This window comes from Lineus longissimus, chromosome 11, assembly GCF_910592395.1.
Source record: "Lineus longissimus chromosome 11, tnLinLong1.2, whole genome shotgun sequence".
NCBI lineage: Eukaryota > Metazoa > Nemertea > Pilidiophora > Heteronemertea > Lineidae > Lineus > Lineus longissimus.
This window is the reverse complement of record NC_088318.1, coordinates 14723350-14737588: the sequence shown is the minus strand read 5'-3', so window position 1 is coordinate 14737588 and position 14239 is coordinate 14723350. Positions and strand designations below refer to the sequence as shown.

General features: G+C 41.6%; 1 protein-coding gene across 4 annotated transcripts; it reads right to left on the bottom strand.

Moving 5' to 3' along the window:
• Positions 1 to 2604: 2604 nt before the first annotated feature.
• On the bottom strand, positions 2605 to 12802 carry LOC135495370 (RNA-binding protein 39-like). Of its 4 annotated transcripts, XM_064783899.1 has the most exons (14): positions 11372 to 11452; positions 10341 to 10400; positions 9431 to 9598; positions 8660 to 8745; positions 7494 to 7553; positions 6877 to 7068; positions 6674 to 6739; positions 6433 to 6547; positions 5968 to 6258; positions 5669 to 5734; positions 5231 to 5435; positions 4506 to 4686; positions 4038 to 4222; positions 2605 to 3699 (listed from the first exon to the last, which is right to left on the bottom strand). In XM_064783899.1, exons 3-14 carry the CDS (start codon positions 9491 to 9493, stop codon positions 3533 to 3535), a joined length of 1677 nt encoding a protein of 558 aa, XP_064639969.1. In that variant the 5' UTR covers positions 9494 to 9598; positions 10341 to 10400; positions 11372 to 11452; the 3' UTR covers positions 2605 to 3532. The 4 variants fall into 4 exon arrangements, with proteins under 4 accessions (XP_064639969.1, XP_064639972.1, XP_064639971.1 ...); XM_064783902.1 differs by lacking the exons at positions 9431 to 9598; positions 10341 to 10400 and adding an exon at positions 12643 to 12802 and having other exon boundaries at positions 11372 to 11448; XM_064783901.1 differs by lacking the exons at positions 9431 to 9598; positions 10341 to 10400 and adding an exon at positions 12660 to 12802 and having other exon boundaries at positions 11372 to 11448.
• Between the last annotated feature and the right edge of the window lie 1437 nt (positions 12803 to 14239).

Sequence of the window (14239 nt, the reverse complement as noted above, 5' to 3'; positions counted from 1 at the left end):
AGTGGGGGACATCAGTAAAGTGCTTCTCATCGGGGTAATACAGTACCACTGTATACAATGACCCCATTTTTTGTTGGATTCATTTCCACTGAGGAGTGGTCGATAATGAGAATTTCAGGCCAGTCTGATTATCACCAGTACAGAGGGCAATTATCTAATAGTTATGTGGCTTTCCCTCAAACTGTACACTCTTTCATGTCAATTGTAAATTAGTGTTGCTTGATAGTGTCCAGGGTCTTTTTATCGAAGAGGCACATCTGCATACCAGTAATTATGTGCAAACATCATTTTTGCTTTGAAGCAATATCGTTGCTACACTCCTAAAGCAGTGGCTGTCTTCAGGTCTTTTCTGTGTCGCGGGCAAATATGCATACCAGTGATTATATGTATAATTAAGTTTTGCTTTGAAGCAATATCAGTGCTACACTTGTGAAGCAGTGACAGTGTTCAGGTCTTGTCTGCCTCGCTGACATATCTGCATACCAGTAATTATGTGCAGACTTGGCTCTTTCTTTGGAGCAGTACAGTTGTAAGATAAATCCTGTTTGTAATTTTATAAATTAGTTGCTCATTAAGGGCTTACGAAGGTTTTGATGCCTTGCTGGCATATCTGCATACCAGTAAATATGTGCAGATTCATTTCTTGCTTTGAAGCAATATTGTTTCTACACTCCTAAAGCGGTGGCAGTGTTCAGGGTCTTTTCTGTCTCACGGGCAAATCTGCACACCAGTAATTATGTGCAGACTTTTTTGCTTTGAAGCAATATCAGTGCTACACTCCTGAAGCAGTGGCAGTGTTCAGGTCTTGTCTGCTCGCTGCCACATCTGTATAACAGTAATTATGTGCAAACTTGGCTCTTACTTTGGAGCAGTATAGTTGCAAGATAAATCCTGTTTGTAAATTTATAAATGAATTGCTCATTAAAGGCTAACGAAGGTTTTGATGCTTCATACCAGTAAATATGTGCAGACTTAATTTTTGCTTTGAAGCAATATCGTTGCAACACTCCTAAAGCAGTGGCAGTGTTCAGATCTTTTCTGCCACGCTGGCACATCTGCACACCAGTAATTATGTGCAGACTTTTTTGCTTTGAAGCAATCTCGTTGCTACACTCCTGAAGCAGTCGCAATGTTCAGGGTCCTTTCTGCCATGCTGGCACATCTGCACACCAGTAATTCAAAAACAGATATTTTCTTTGCTTTGAAGCAATATCGTTGCTACACTAAATCAGTGGCAGAGTTCAGATATTTTCTGCCACCCTGGCACATCTGCATACCAGTGATTATGTGCAGACTTAATTTTTGCTTTGGAGTAATTTCGTTGCTAAACTCCTAAAGCAGTGGTTGTGTTCAAACATAGAGGAAGGACAATCAGAATGACAAAAGGGACTGCATTTGGGTATCTAGCCTTGTTTGGCTCTGGAGTGGCAAGTACATCAATGGAATGGGAAACAAAAATAAAGGAGTACAGCAGAACCGCTCTATCAAAGACACTCTGTGGGACTGACAAGTGCTGTCCTAGAGGTGTCCTGATTAGAGAGGCCAAATTTAATGGAAACTACAACTTTGGGACTAAAGCTAGTGTTCTTAATAGAGAGGTGTTTGCTGAGGTAGGTTCCACTGTCAAGAAGTCTTACCGCAATTGCTTGGAGGTAGTGGCCTAGGTTTTTTTTCCAGTCCATCATCACAACCGTCATCAAAAGTTTTAAAATATCTTTGTCGAAGACATGAAGAAAATGAATGAAAATGGTTTAAAGTGGAATTTCAATGATTTTCTCTCAACTAACTGCCTACAATCTATCTGGCAATAGTAGATCTGTCTAGGTTATTTGCAAGACTAGTACATGCAAATATAGCTTCAGGCCCCACCCGGAGTCTTATGTCATTGGCAATCCCAAAAAATTCTATTCATGCAAAGGGCCTAAAAACATGCTCAATTTCACAGGAAGGGGACTTAGGCGACAGTGATGCTATCTAGCGGTAGAAAGTAAAACTGAGTTTTGGATGGAGATTTCAGTTCAATTTTCTGCCGCGTGACGGCGTTACTGTCGCCTAAGCCCATCTCATACATGACGATCTCATCCTGTAATTGATTGGTTTTCATGCCTTTGGAAGGTAATCAGTATCAAACTAAGGGAATTTGATGAAGATAATGACTTGCTTCAGTTGTCAAAACAGGTTCAGCAGAGCCACAAGCCATCTTCCCACACTACAAGAGTAGATATGACTCTCTGATGGGATCAACGACGGTGGACGTTTCAACAGTGGCAGGCTCAGGGCCTTGTTCGGTGTACCCTCTATTGACCTTGTCAGTTGCTTAATATAGGAGGCTTTCCTTGTACCCTCTGATTAAATAGGTGCAGTCACTGATCTTCAAACCGTTGATTTAACAACATGAGTATTTTCAAGCAACTTACACCTACATTCAATTCAAACCTATGGGCTGGGTAGCGCGTCAATGACGAACCACTGACGGACAATGTCGCACCACTGGCGCGATTTACAAGATGTCAATTGAGATTTGGACAGCATTTGCTAGAATCATCAGCCACAAATGTTAATTTGCTCGGCATCCAGGTCTCGGTAAATAACAAAGAAAACATATTACTATCATTATTATATAATTACGAAATATATCTTCAAATCACAATCAATACAAATAATCCATGAAGAACTATTCATTCTTTAACCGAATTGAAATTACGCTGAGGAAACCAAATATCGGACTGTTTGTTTGTCTCCCATATTTCAGCTCAAAATATTTTTTAATATGAACATAATATAAAGCTGGACCCAGAGTTTTGTGCGTCCAACTGCAAACTTGGCAGACACAATCTCTTTTAAAAGGTGAAACTCCCACACAACTAATTAAAATTGCAATGCAAACAGAATTGTCTTTATTCCTACATGTATTATAGCCACTCTACAGGTCCTTTGTGTCGCAGCAAATGGTTCTATTCCAAAAGTCCTAATTCTGCCTTTGGGTAATCCTAAAGCCAACACTGTCATCAATAAAACACCTCGTGATTGCCCATCCCCAATACATGCAAAACAGACCAATGCAATTTAAAAATAATACAGACAGTTCAGATGAGTGCCAAGACAGGACAAGAAACATATTTGTACAGAGTGCTGCTGTTAGTACATTGTACTTCCAACAAATTCAATTCAATGTTTCTGATCTTTGCCCTTGCATTAGTAGGACATAACACATGGTGTTGCCGAACAACTGTGCGCATGAATCACTCTTTAACAGTTTATACAAGAGAATCAGACAGCAACACATAAAACCACACAATGTCTCGTCCAATTTGTCATAAGTTCTGATCACTGCAGCAAGCTTTCTAAAAGCCAAGTTAAATGCCATTTTACTCCAGCACAAGATTTCACTCCAGCACAAGATTGTTTTACATCCGTATCAGCTGTGCTTCACATCCATATCAGATGTGTTTCACATCTGTATGTGCTCGGTTTTACATCATCCTGATGTGTTTTACACCTGTATCTCTATGACATCTGCATCAGCAGTGTTTCACATGCGTATCTGTTGCATTTGCTGCATCTGTTGGTGCATCTGCTGATTATGGAATGTCTGTGTCGATTGCGAGGAAGGCAATAATAGCTGCCGTAACGTCAACGTGTCAGGAAAAAGTGAATGATAGTTCGGCAATGGTACATAGGCAGCTGTGATGACTTTACCTGTGGGGAGGAGAAACAAAGAACAGTGTTAGTTGTCTCAAACCAGCAAGTCTCGTCCATGATGCGAACAGTGTTGAATTTTCCCCAATTGTCAGCTTGCCCTGGAAACTTAACTGACAGCTAGGTTACTCGGCAGGGTAATGGGGTCGTCTTGTAGAAAAGTAGACTTTCTAAAGTTTCACTATAAAAACTTACTGCAGGGCCATGGCCTGAATGCAGCACTCAATGCATTGACAATTTCCCTTGCCATAGCTCAGCATACAAGAAGAACGTTGTACAGGAACATCAATGAGCAAGAGATTTCGTCCGTTTAATCTTTTTAGGAACAAAATACTCACCGGCAAACCAACGGCCATGAAGTGCCTGCACTGATGCCACTGCTGCGGCTATACTAGGGCACTTGACGTACACATTCCCCTGAGGCGATGCTTTATCAACATAAATATGAAGTACACCGCCATGTTTGTTGCATTCCTCGATCACATCGTCTCGGATTTCGATATCCCAGGTTGGGTTGGTCTCCCTGAAAAAAGCCGATCAAACATCAATGTCAACGCAGAATTAGGAAATTGTGGCCTTGATAGAATATCAAACACACAACTGGAATGTTCAATACCAGACATGTGAAGGTCTGACACCCAGAAGCTTTGAAAGTATGCATTCCAACTTTGACTGTAGTAAACAGTTCCCCGACTGAAACCAGCATTCTTCTTTACACTGAAGATCTGTTGAAGACTGGCCTGTTGATTAATCTTTTCAAGTCTAGCACCAATTCATTGACAGAAACCTAGTATACATGTACATACGTTGCGGGATTAAACATATTTGATAGCATGAAGCACTGTGTGGCGATAGGTGGGGCAACAGAGTTTGATGTCGACGATGGAGCGGTGGTGGCAGCGGCCTGAGATGATGGGGATAAACCATCCGCGCCGGGATTCAAGTTCAATGCATTGGCTGCATTCTGAGGGATCTGGAAACCAGTCCCTGAAAAAAGAATCAATATTTCAATAATTTCAATGATGATATTTTAATGAATAAGGAACTTCATTACCGGCAGGCAGAAGTCCAGCCAATGTCAATTTCATCTACAAAGGTTCCCTTTTATATTTGACCTCTTACTATCACTACCACCTTTTAGCAATGATAGTGCCTTTGCACGACAGCAAAACATACATATGTCAGAAGAACATTATGCCTATTCTATAACTCTCAGGCTCAAATGATCAAAGCACTTCTACACGTGTTATTCCCAGCTCCACACAAAAAGAAGTCAACAGAATGATAACATGTTAAAACTTAATAAACATAAGCAAGGTAAGTGGTCGAGCAGACCTCTTATCTCAGCCCAAAAAGGAATGGGCGTGGTGTATCTTATTCCGAAGGTCATCAAGCATCAGAATATAAAGCGTCGTCAAATCTTATCAGACGGCAATTCCTATCAAAAAGGTTCATCATGTGCAGACTGACCACTGACAATAAATACCTCATATACTTCATGTAAACATATGTACTTGTGATCTTTTCTCACCTTCAGCTAACTTTGCCATAAGCTGAAGCCTGCCAGTGGCTCCCAAGTCAATACCAGCTCTATCCATCTCATCACTATCCAGCACTGATGCTCCATGTGCCTCCGCAGTCCTCTCCGTAACGTGACCACATTTCATTGGACGCCCCGCCAATTCAAAACCATTGAGCTGCTCCAGAGCTTTCTTAGCATCTTCGCAGTTGTGGAACTAGAAGGAATGGAAGACATCATCAGTCAACAAAACATGCGAGACATTCAATAAGAGCAACCCCTCACAGAATGCTGTTACTACCTGGAAAATTTGTTCAGACAATTATCTTCAAACCACCAAAATATTTACAAAAAAACAAACACCGTGAGTTTCCTGAGTTCAACATCTTCGTATTCGCTTTAGAGTCCACGTATGCCAATTCTCAGAGAAAAAGAAGGCCCGGTACTTACTGTTACAAAGCCAAATCCCTTGGATCGGCCAGATTCGTTGTCCATTACCAAGTTGACATGGTCAATCTGTACGATAAAGTTGATTTAGATTTAAGAATAGAATATAACATAATGAACAATTTTCAATGTTCCTTGGGTCAAAATTAATGGAGGTAACACATTTCACAAAACTAGCATAAATGTCCTTGTACATTAGAAATTGCGGTGTGTGCCCTTTTTGAAGCAAGGTTTGAGACCTAGACCTCCCAGTAACTAGGCAGATGCCTCAACCAGTAGGCTATAATCAAAATAATCTCTACCTTCCCAAATGGTTCAAAGATCCCCTTGAGCATCTCTTCCGTGATATTGAAATGTAGCGAGCCAACATACAGCCTCATGGGTCCAGTCTGGTCACGTGCCATAACGTTTGTTGGGTTGCCCGACCGGTTCTTTTCAGCCTGTGAGGGCATCACCAGGATGGGCTGGTGGTGAAGCTTCTCCCCGGAGAGACCCATGGCTAGAGGAACTGAAGATACATCCTGGAACTCGACATACGCCAGACCTTTTGAAAGCCGTGTTTTGTTGTCAGTGATGATTCTCACATCCTGCACCTGAAAGTGATGGAATGGATGTTTTTAAACTTTTGCTTCAGATTATTAAATGTTGTCAATTTTTATCAGATGACAATTCCTATCGAAAGGTTGATCATCAGCAAAACATTTCTCCTCTCCACAGCATCTATTCCAGAGAGTGACTGGAAGAATTGCCAGTTGTGAAATACTAACCTTTCCAACAGAGGAGAAAAATGTTTCAAGGTCCCTTGGTCGTATCTTTGGAGCCAACTGCATGATAAACACGGTCCTGGCATCTCTTTCTTCGGGGGTCAACTCATTGTCAGTTCTGAAATAAATGATAACATGTCAACTTTGAAAGAGCAGGAAAGAAGGGCATTGAAGTATCACTGTGATCTTATGGCAACTAAGCACCACTTTGTCACAGCAAAGGTACAAACAGATGTGCACTTACCTGGCAGCTAAGCCTTTGTCCATATTCAGAGTCCATGTACCAGTCTTATTTGGTCCAGTTCCGCCCCTAGAAACGACATGAAAAGAATTTATGTGTGGGTAGGAAAAAACATCAGTTTCAAATCATGGACGTCAAAATAACGTCCAACAGGCAAAGGAGAAAATTCAGAAGTTATAATGTACAAGACAAATTTCGACCAGTACCTGGGTGGTGAGTTGGATCGACGACCTCCTCGGTTTCTCCAGGCTGGAGGTGATCTACGTCTGAAATCTCGGTCACGGGACCTACTGCGACGACGGCGGTCCCGGTTGATGTCACGGTCTCGGCTACGACTGCGCCTACGAGTGTCACCACGGTCACGACTCCGCCTCCTATCCCTGTCTCTTGACCTTGACCTGAAATTGAAGAGGGATGGTTAAAACATCGCAGAGATCACATAAAGGAGAAGGGCGAAGGAGAGGTATCAAGTCAATCTTTATTGTGCTTCGAGCAATTGTGTTTATCACTGTAAATTGTATAACACCTACTTCAGACTTCAGACCGATAGAATTTTTTTAAAGATTCGAGTTGAGTCAACCGCATGTGGCACACATACTTAGATCTTATTTCGCACAAGCATTCAGCCACCGAGTCACACCTAGACACAATTAGACAGAAAAGTACATGGTGATGTTTTAAGTCATGCTTCAGAATATAAAGCGTCATCAAATCTTATCAGACGGCAATTCCTATCAAAAAGGTTCATCATAAGCACAACACTTCTTTCTCACAAGTTATTTATTTTAAGTGGATGAAGCACCTAAAACAACTTGGAACCTACCTCCTCCTCTCCCGACTTCCGGCCCTTTTCCTATCACCGTCTCTGCTTCGGCTTCTCCTTCTGAAAGCCAAGATAACAAGACATGTTAACTGTTGAAGAAATCACCAATACGAGAGCCCCATAATACAAACTGTGGGGCAAGACTTGACACTAAGACCGGTGACCAAGGAAGAGTCCATCTGATCAAGAATAGATCAACCAAAGTCCACCAGCAGCTTATGTACTCACAGCTGGTCACGTTTTGTCTAGACAGACAGGCAGTGACTGTAGTACACATTGTGATAATGTCTATTGTTGTGGTGCCCTGCAGAACTCCCAGTACAGAGCGTAAAAGAAACTCCTCACTGAAGTTTGCTTCTTGGTTGGTGGGGCAAGTTTCCTCATCCGGCTATCACACATCCTTTGTTGATAGACCCCGTCTCGCATCCATGGACTTGGGTTGTCATGACCTTAGCCCTACAAGGGATATAACATCAATAGATGTTTCTGAATGGAGCAAGCTCTGTCGAAATTTGTGACGCATTCCTGTGCGCAATCTCAATCGTTGTGCTGATGCAGGGCCAAGGTCAGTGACTGCGGACAATGAACCGGAAGTAACCATCCGGTATAGTCATCATCATCTGCCGCCTGTATAACATACCTGTCTTCAGTTCTTGGTGTAGAAACGACATTCCTTCGCAATATATTGACCAAAACCGTTACCTACGATTTACACAAATTAGCAATACTTTAAAATTGTGCTACCAATTAGATCTAGTAATGAAGGTTTCTTGAATTACTTTCCGTAATGTATTTTACTGATCATGTTGTGTGTACAGGGAGAGTCTTGATATCAGAAAAGAAAACCACCACATTTCAGTCATCAACAGACAATGTTGAAATCCTTACCTAGACGGTTATATAATCTGAACTCATGGGCAACTAAAAATATTGGCCACTTTAAAGTAGAACTAAAGTTCAAAAGTTTCCTTGACAATGAAAATGATACTGTGGTGGTTTTCCTGTCTGCTGGTAGATATGTCATCAGTCGTCTCCAAATCTGAATAACCAGTAAGTTTATTTTTAAGGTGTTTAATTGGCAGCAGCAAAAAAACTGAGTATCACATAATCTTGATGCAGACATTTCATCATATAGACGTAATGAAATAGTAAAAGACATCACTTACTTCCTGTCTCGATCACGATCTCGGTCTCTGTCACCACGATCCCTGTCACGTCCACCTCGATCTTCAGAAGACCTCCGTCCGTCATCCTACGATGGCCAAAACAACAAAGTGATGAAAACAGCAACACACCAGACCAGCCGCAGGTTCGTCAAAACAAAAGGGGAAATAATGGAAGACTTGCATTAGTGTGATGTCATAATGCTAAAAATGACCACAACCTTTGTTGGCTGAAGATTAGTCAGAAAAGAAAAGATACGTAGCCACCAACTTAATTCTGCCACCATCAGAACATGTCACTGGAAAATTATTCAGCGTAGTTGGAGCAGTTTCTATGACCCAGACCCAGTGACAGTGTTTATCAATATCATCGCCTAAGAATATACTTAAGCAATAACCCGAAGTCCACGCATTCCCCTAGAAAAAAAAAATACTGTTAAACTCGAACTGGAAATAACAATAACAGTGACTGTAATGTTGAGGTGGCAAAATAAAATTTGTCAGCTGCAGGGACTTGAAAGGGTCATAAAATTTAGTTATAAATGGTCCAGTTAAATTACCTGTATGCCTGTTCCTGGGTCAGGTGAATGGTCGGGGCATAGTGTGGAACTCGAGAAGACATGTAAGATAATGCAGTACACCAACCAAATGCACCAAACTGTGGTAGTGTCAGATTAGGGCAGATAGCTGTGAGGTCCCTACCCATAAATCCCCTGGAAATATGCGTGCCACAGACACTGACTACTTAAGGCACACTTCTAAACACCAGTGTACCTTTTCAAACACACCCAGTACACTTCTTGTTCTATCTGATCCAGAACAAGTCTCAGAATCCATGGTGTATGTTTTGATCCAATCAGCCAGGATCCTCTAGGTGGCTGCCGTAGTTTTGACCAAGCCGGGATGACCGTCCACATCTCTTAACCCGCTGCATGGCTTACCCTGGCACGAGACAGGATTGACAAATATTCAGAGGTAGGTTTGAAATAGAGGATTATAAATGACTGAATAGGAAAGAAAACAACTGGCATTATCAATATCATGGGATTCATGCAATCTTCCAAAAGATTCTTCTTCATCTAATCATTCGTTTTACACAGAAATTTTCATACAGAAGTTGAACAAAGGAAAAATTCAGCTGTTTCATTTTAAACAGTACATGCAGTAACATACACCTACTCCTGTCCTATTCAGCCATTTTGAAATGTAAGATTTGCTACTTTTTCAATACATTAACTAGTGGATTATTTGGGTACTGTTTATATTTCTTCAGTATCCCTATTTAAAAACTCACATTACAAATATGAGTAGGAGCAAAGTATCAGTTATATTTGATTTTCTTGTGTGCAGTTAATAAATGCTATTGGAGGAGTAATTTTTACTGTGTAAACCAACCCAAAGATGGAAGTTGAGTTGTAAATGTTTTGTTTTATGTACGAAATGGAGCTGGATTGAAAGTCATATCAATATTCGAATGGTTATTGTACAACTACAAATAACCTTTTGATAAATATTTGAAGGCACCAGAAGATAAAGCGTTTGTCTTGAATGCGCCAGATCGACATCCTAGATTCCAACATCACTGTACCGACAAACCACACATCTGTGTCACTAATGATGAGACTCAGTATACCTGATGGTCTTGATAGAACATCAAAAGCAACAAAGAAATATGCTGATGTACCTTATCTCATGTTGGCGTGGAGACAGCCACGGGCGGGCTGTACCTACATGTATTTGGTATCTACGGTAAGAATAAAAGGGACATATCAAGTGGGTTATGCCATCATCACCTGTCAAATAGAGGCAAGGTAAAATATGTACATCTGGATGTAAGTCTAGGGAATCAACAAAGGAAACATCGAGATCCTGTGAAGAATAAACTGAAATGGGTTTTTTTCGAACTAGCACAGGGTATTTAAAAAGATGACTGGATTGGACACAAAGTCTTAGTGATCATGTTCAAAGACCCTAATCCGCACAACAAAAGTCAAAAATATCTTCAACAAAGGTTCAACCAGCACGTTGAAAGGTTTCCTGTCCTGAGAAGCAAAACTTATCACACAAAGAAATGTTTAGCATCACCATCCACTCAGTTAAGCCGATTTGGGCTTTGAACCTTGCATGCAACAGACCCTCCATTACTATGGTTAAGGTTAGGAAGTTAGCTGAAGCACAACCTTTTGCAACATTTTGAAATCCTTGATTTATTCCGGAAAAGTTTTCACCTTTGCAAAAGGAAACTTCTCTTTCAAACCCTACCAAACATTTTAGCAGAACAAAACACTTATTCATGGCAAGCTAAGCAAGAGAAGCAGCATCATCGCTCTACACGGAACTTTTGACCAATCATCAACATACTGTGCCAATGTGCAACAACGGACCTCCTCAAGGTAAATTTTAGTGCCATTTTGGCCTTGGAAGAGAGGGCATGAAAGACATTTTTGATGGGTGCCAACTGCCACGGCAACTGCAGTTAAATTTGAAGCCTGCTCCTCCTTAAGTAGGGATAAAGTAAGCAGTTCATTGGTTTGTGGGTTGCTATTTATTAAGGATAGCTGTTCTTTAGCACACACTACCAAGCTTTCCCCATTTGGTGTGAAAATTTTATAGAAAATATTTATGTAATTTGTAATTCTTCGAGTTTTACTATTCTGCCTTCTGAATGCTTCTGTTAAAATTAAGAGTTAAAATGATTATCCCCTCAATCCTCACCTCTTTCCGATATGGAGCTTCAAGCATTGCCTCAACGTCAAAATCATCAGCCATTTTGGACTAGTAGTTGCACCAAGCTGAAACAAAATTGGAAAAATGTTATACACTCCCAGAAAAATACTTTTACTGATAAACACAAACAGAAAAAAGAACTAACATATGGGTACTCACTATCATACAGACGAGAAGTTTATCTCAGGCCGCGTTCACCGGCAAATGAAAATGAACTCTGGTCTTAACATTGCAAAAATTAACGTTTCCAGTATTTCAGGACTCCTCGGCACTACTGCAGGATCCCTTACAAAAAGTATAACCCTAACCCTAACCCTAACCCTTGACATGATGGTTTCACTGAATAAAAATGTTTTTGTAAGGGATCCTGCAGTCAAGCCGAGGAGTTTTCATGGTAGTGGGACCAACCACATTATTCCCTGCACCAGCCTGGGACTTGTGGAGGTGACGACGGCCACATCATCACTACTGTCTACTACATCAGCCATCACCATCATGATCATCATGGATCATCATCGCATTGCAATACGACAATCAAGATGTACAGACCGGGGGAGCTGGCTGTACGTACCCATAAGTCTTTGCGGTAGTCTCGCGCGTACCGGATAGAACCTATCAAGCTTTTCTCCTTCAGAGAAATACTGCGTTGCGCTCAACTGCCAATTATGCATTAGTCTGGTGGACACGAGGTTGGCCTTAAACTTGCTTGAAATCGAAAATTTGGACAGCACACGTGTACTACAGCGCAAACGGCAGCATTCTGACATATAGAAACATGTGGTCTGATTCTATTTTTACTTGTCATTTAGTGATCACGCGTCCAACCTCGTATGCAGGGTAATGTGGCTTTCTCATTGGTCGAACGTTAATTTTGTTCACAGCCTTATAAGGCACTTGAGCGCAACGCAGTATTTCTCTGAAGGAGAAAAGCTTGATGGGTTATATCCGGTACGCGCGAGACTACCGCAAAGACTTATGGGTACGTACAGCCAGCTCCCCCGGTCTGTACATCTTGATTGTAGTATTTGCATAGCAGATTTGGGCATGCATTTGAGACAGTAGCTGACATGCGACTGATCAGAATGGTATTGAAGCAGACTGCAACACTGTGCTGTAGGGGTTAACAGTCTTGATGAAGCAAGAAAGTTCTGCGGCCTTGGCCTAGTTCAGAATGTGCACACGAACACATCCGATTGTCGGATATTTCCCATGGAAAACAGTCGGACGATGCCATTTTCTAGAAAACAACACTAAAATACCTAAAATATTCACGCACCAGACAGTTCTAGAACACACACGCAATATATCTGTTGATGTGAGGTGATTTGTTGTGAACACTGAAGCGCCACAATCGTCTTTTATTTCAGCAAGAAAACGTAAACACAACGAATATCCGGGGGAGGAAGTTCAAACAACATGGCTTCCTGATGTACGGGGCTTGATTTTCGTAATGCACGGAGGATTAGTTTATAAGCTCTGTGTAGATGGCAGCAGTGAAGTCGGCCCGATGCAAGTCAGATGCTGCCACCTAATATTTGGTTGTCATACTAAAAGTTCATGCTATGTCCTGAATGAGAGACAAGACCACAATTGATTTTTTAAGCCTTTTAGCAGTTAAATTGTCAATGTTCGACCGCGACGCATCAAATACTGCGTGCGGTTGTGAATCTGAAATTTAGATTATGTTATTCCGGACAGTCGGGCAAGTAAATGGTGAAAAATAAACTGGTGATTGACCACGGAAATTTTTTGATAATCGACAAATTAGACAGACTTTGATATTTCCACTCTTTTCAGCCAACTGGCAGAAAAAACTCAAAACACGCCCCCTATTACTGAATTAGCAAAATTCGAAATTAATTTTTTCATCAAATAATTTCTTTATATCTGTAGACTTGCCACAGCAAATATTTTTTTCAATACCTCTCCAAATATGTACTTGAGAGTTAAAAACATGCACTCGTCTAATTGATAGGCCTCCAACCTATGAATATTCATTAGTGGTCTTGTCTCGTGAAGAGTGTAACCCTGGCCATCTGAAGCCTAATATGAGGAAGGCTCAGGCCTTGATAGGGAGCTCTTCGTTAATAGGGCTGGTGAGCGAGAAGACTCGGGTGGTGGTGGTGGTTGGGGGTGGTGGTGGGTGGTGGTGGTGGTGGTGGTGGTGGTGAGGGGGGGGGGGGTATATAGCTGACCGAAGAAGCAGTTGGCTAGCACGTCAATGTCAATGATGGCGAGTAGTTGGTGGTTGGGAGGGGGGGGGGTATAGTTAGGATGATGCCATCATGGCAGTTGACCCAATAGACGCTATCGCAGTATAGAAAATAGGTGGGGAGAATTCGGGAAACTAAACACAACAGGAGAATGATAGGTATTTTTGCCCGGAGATAAGCATAATGATCCCAAGACCCAAGTGTAGGATTTGAATTCAAAAAGACATTAGCCGACCCGCTGTCCTGAATAGTTTGAGGTCTCACTAGCCAGTGGTGATCAGGTGTTAATCTTGAAGTTATAAGGCATAGAGGGATTTTTTTTCAAATTTGCGTTATACAGGGTGTCTCATGCATTGTGCTACATCAGTCGTTGCATGACTGTATGTCTAGAGGACGTTGAAACTTGGTCAGATGTATTCTACAAGAGACAAGCTATTCAGAAATGTATAGGTTTGTGTGAGAGTAACGTACTGCCAAGTCTACAGCCGCTGGAACAGGGGTATGCATGAAATGACGTCGCGTCATTTTTGGCGGCAGGTAGGCCTGGCCTCCGCACCGGCTAGTGAGACCTGAGGGTAGCGCGTGCGTTTGAGTTAGTGCGCATGCGCTTTCTACGGAAAATTGAAAAGGCTAGTGTTGTGGA

Coding starts and splice junctions, on each gene's coding strand:
- LOC135495370 (XM_064783899.1), bottom strand. CDS start 9,493: ATGGATTCTGAGACTTGTTCTGGATCAGATAGAACAAGAAGTGTACTG. Junction 6,740..6,876: donor CGATCCAACTCACCACCCAG/GTACTGGTCGAA, acceptor TGTCGTTTCTAG/GGGCGGAACTGGACCAAATA. Junction 3,700..4,037: donor TCATGGCCGTTGGTTTGCCG/GTGAGTATTTTG, acceptor TCCTCCCCACAG/GTAAAGTCATCACAGCTGCC.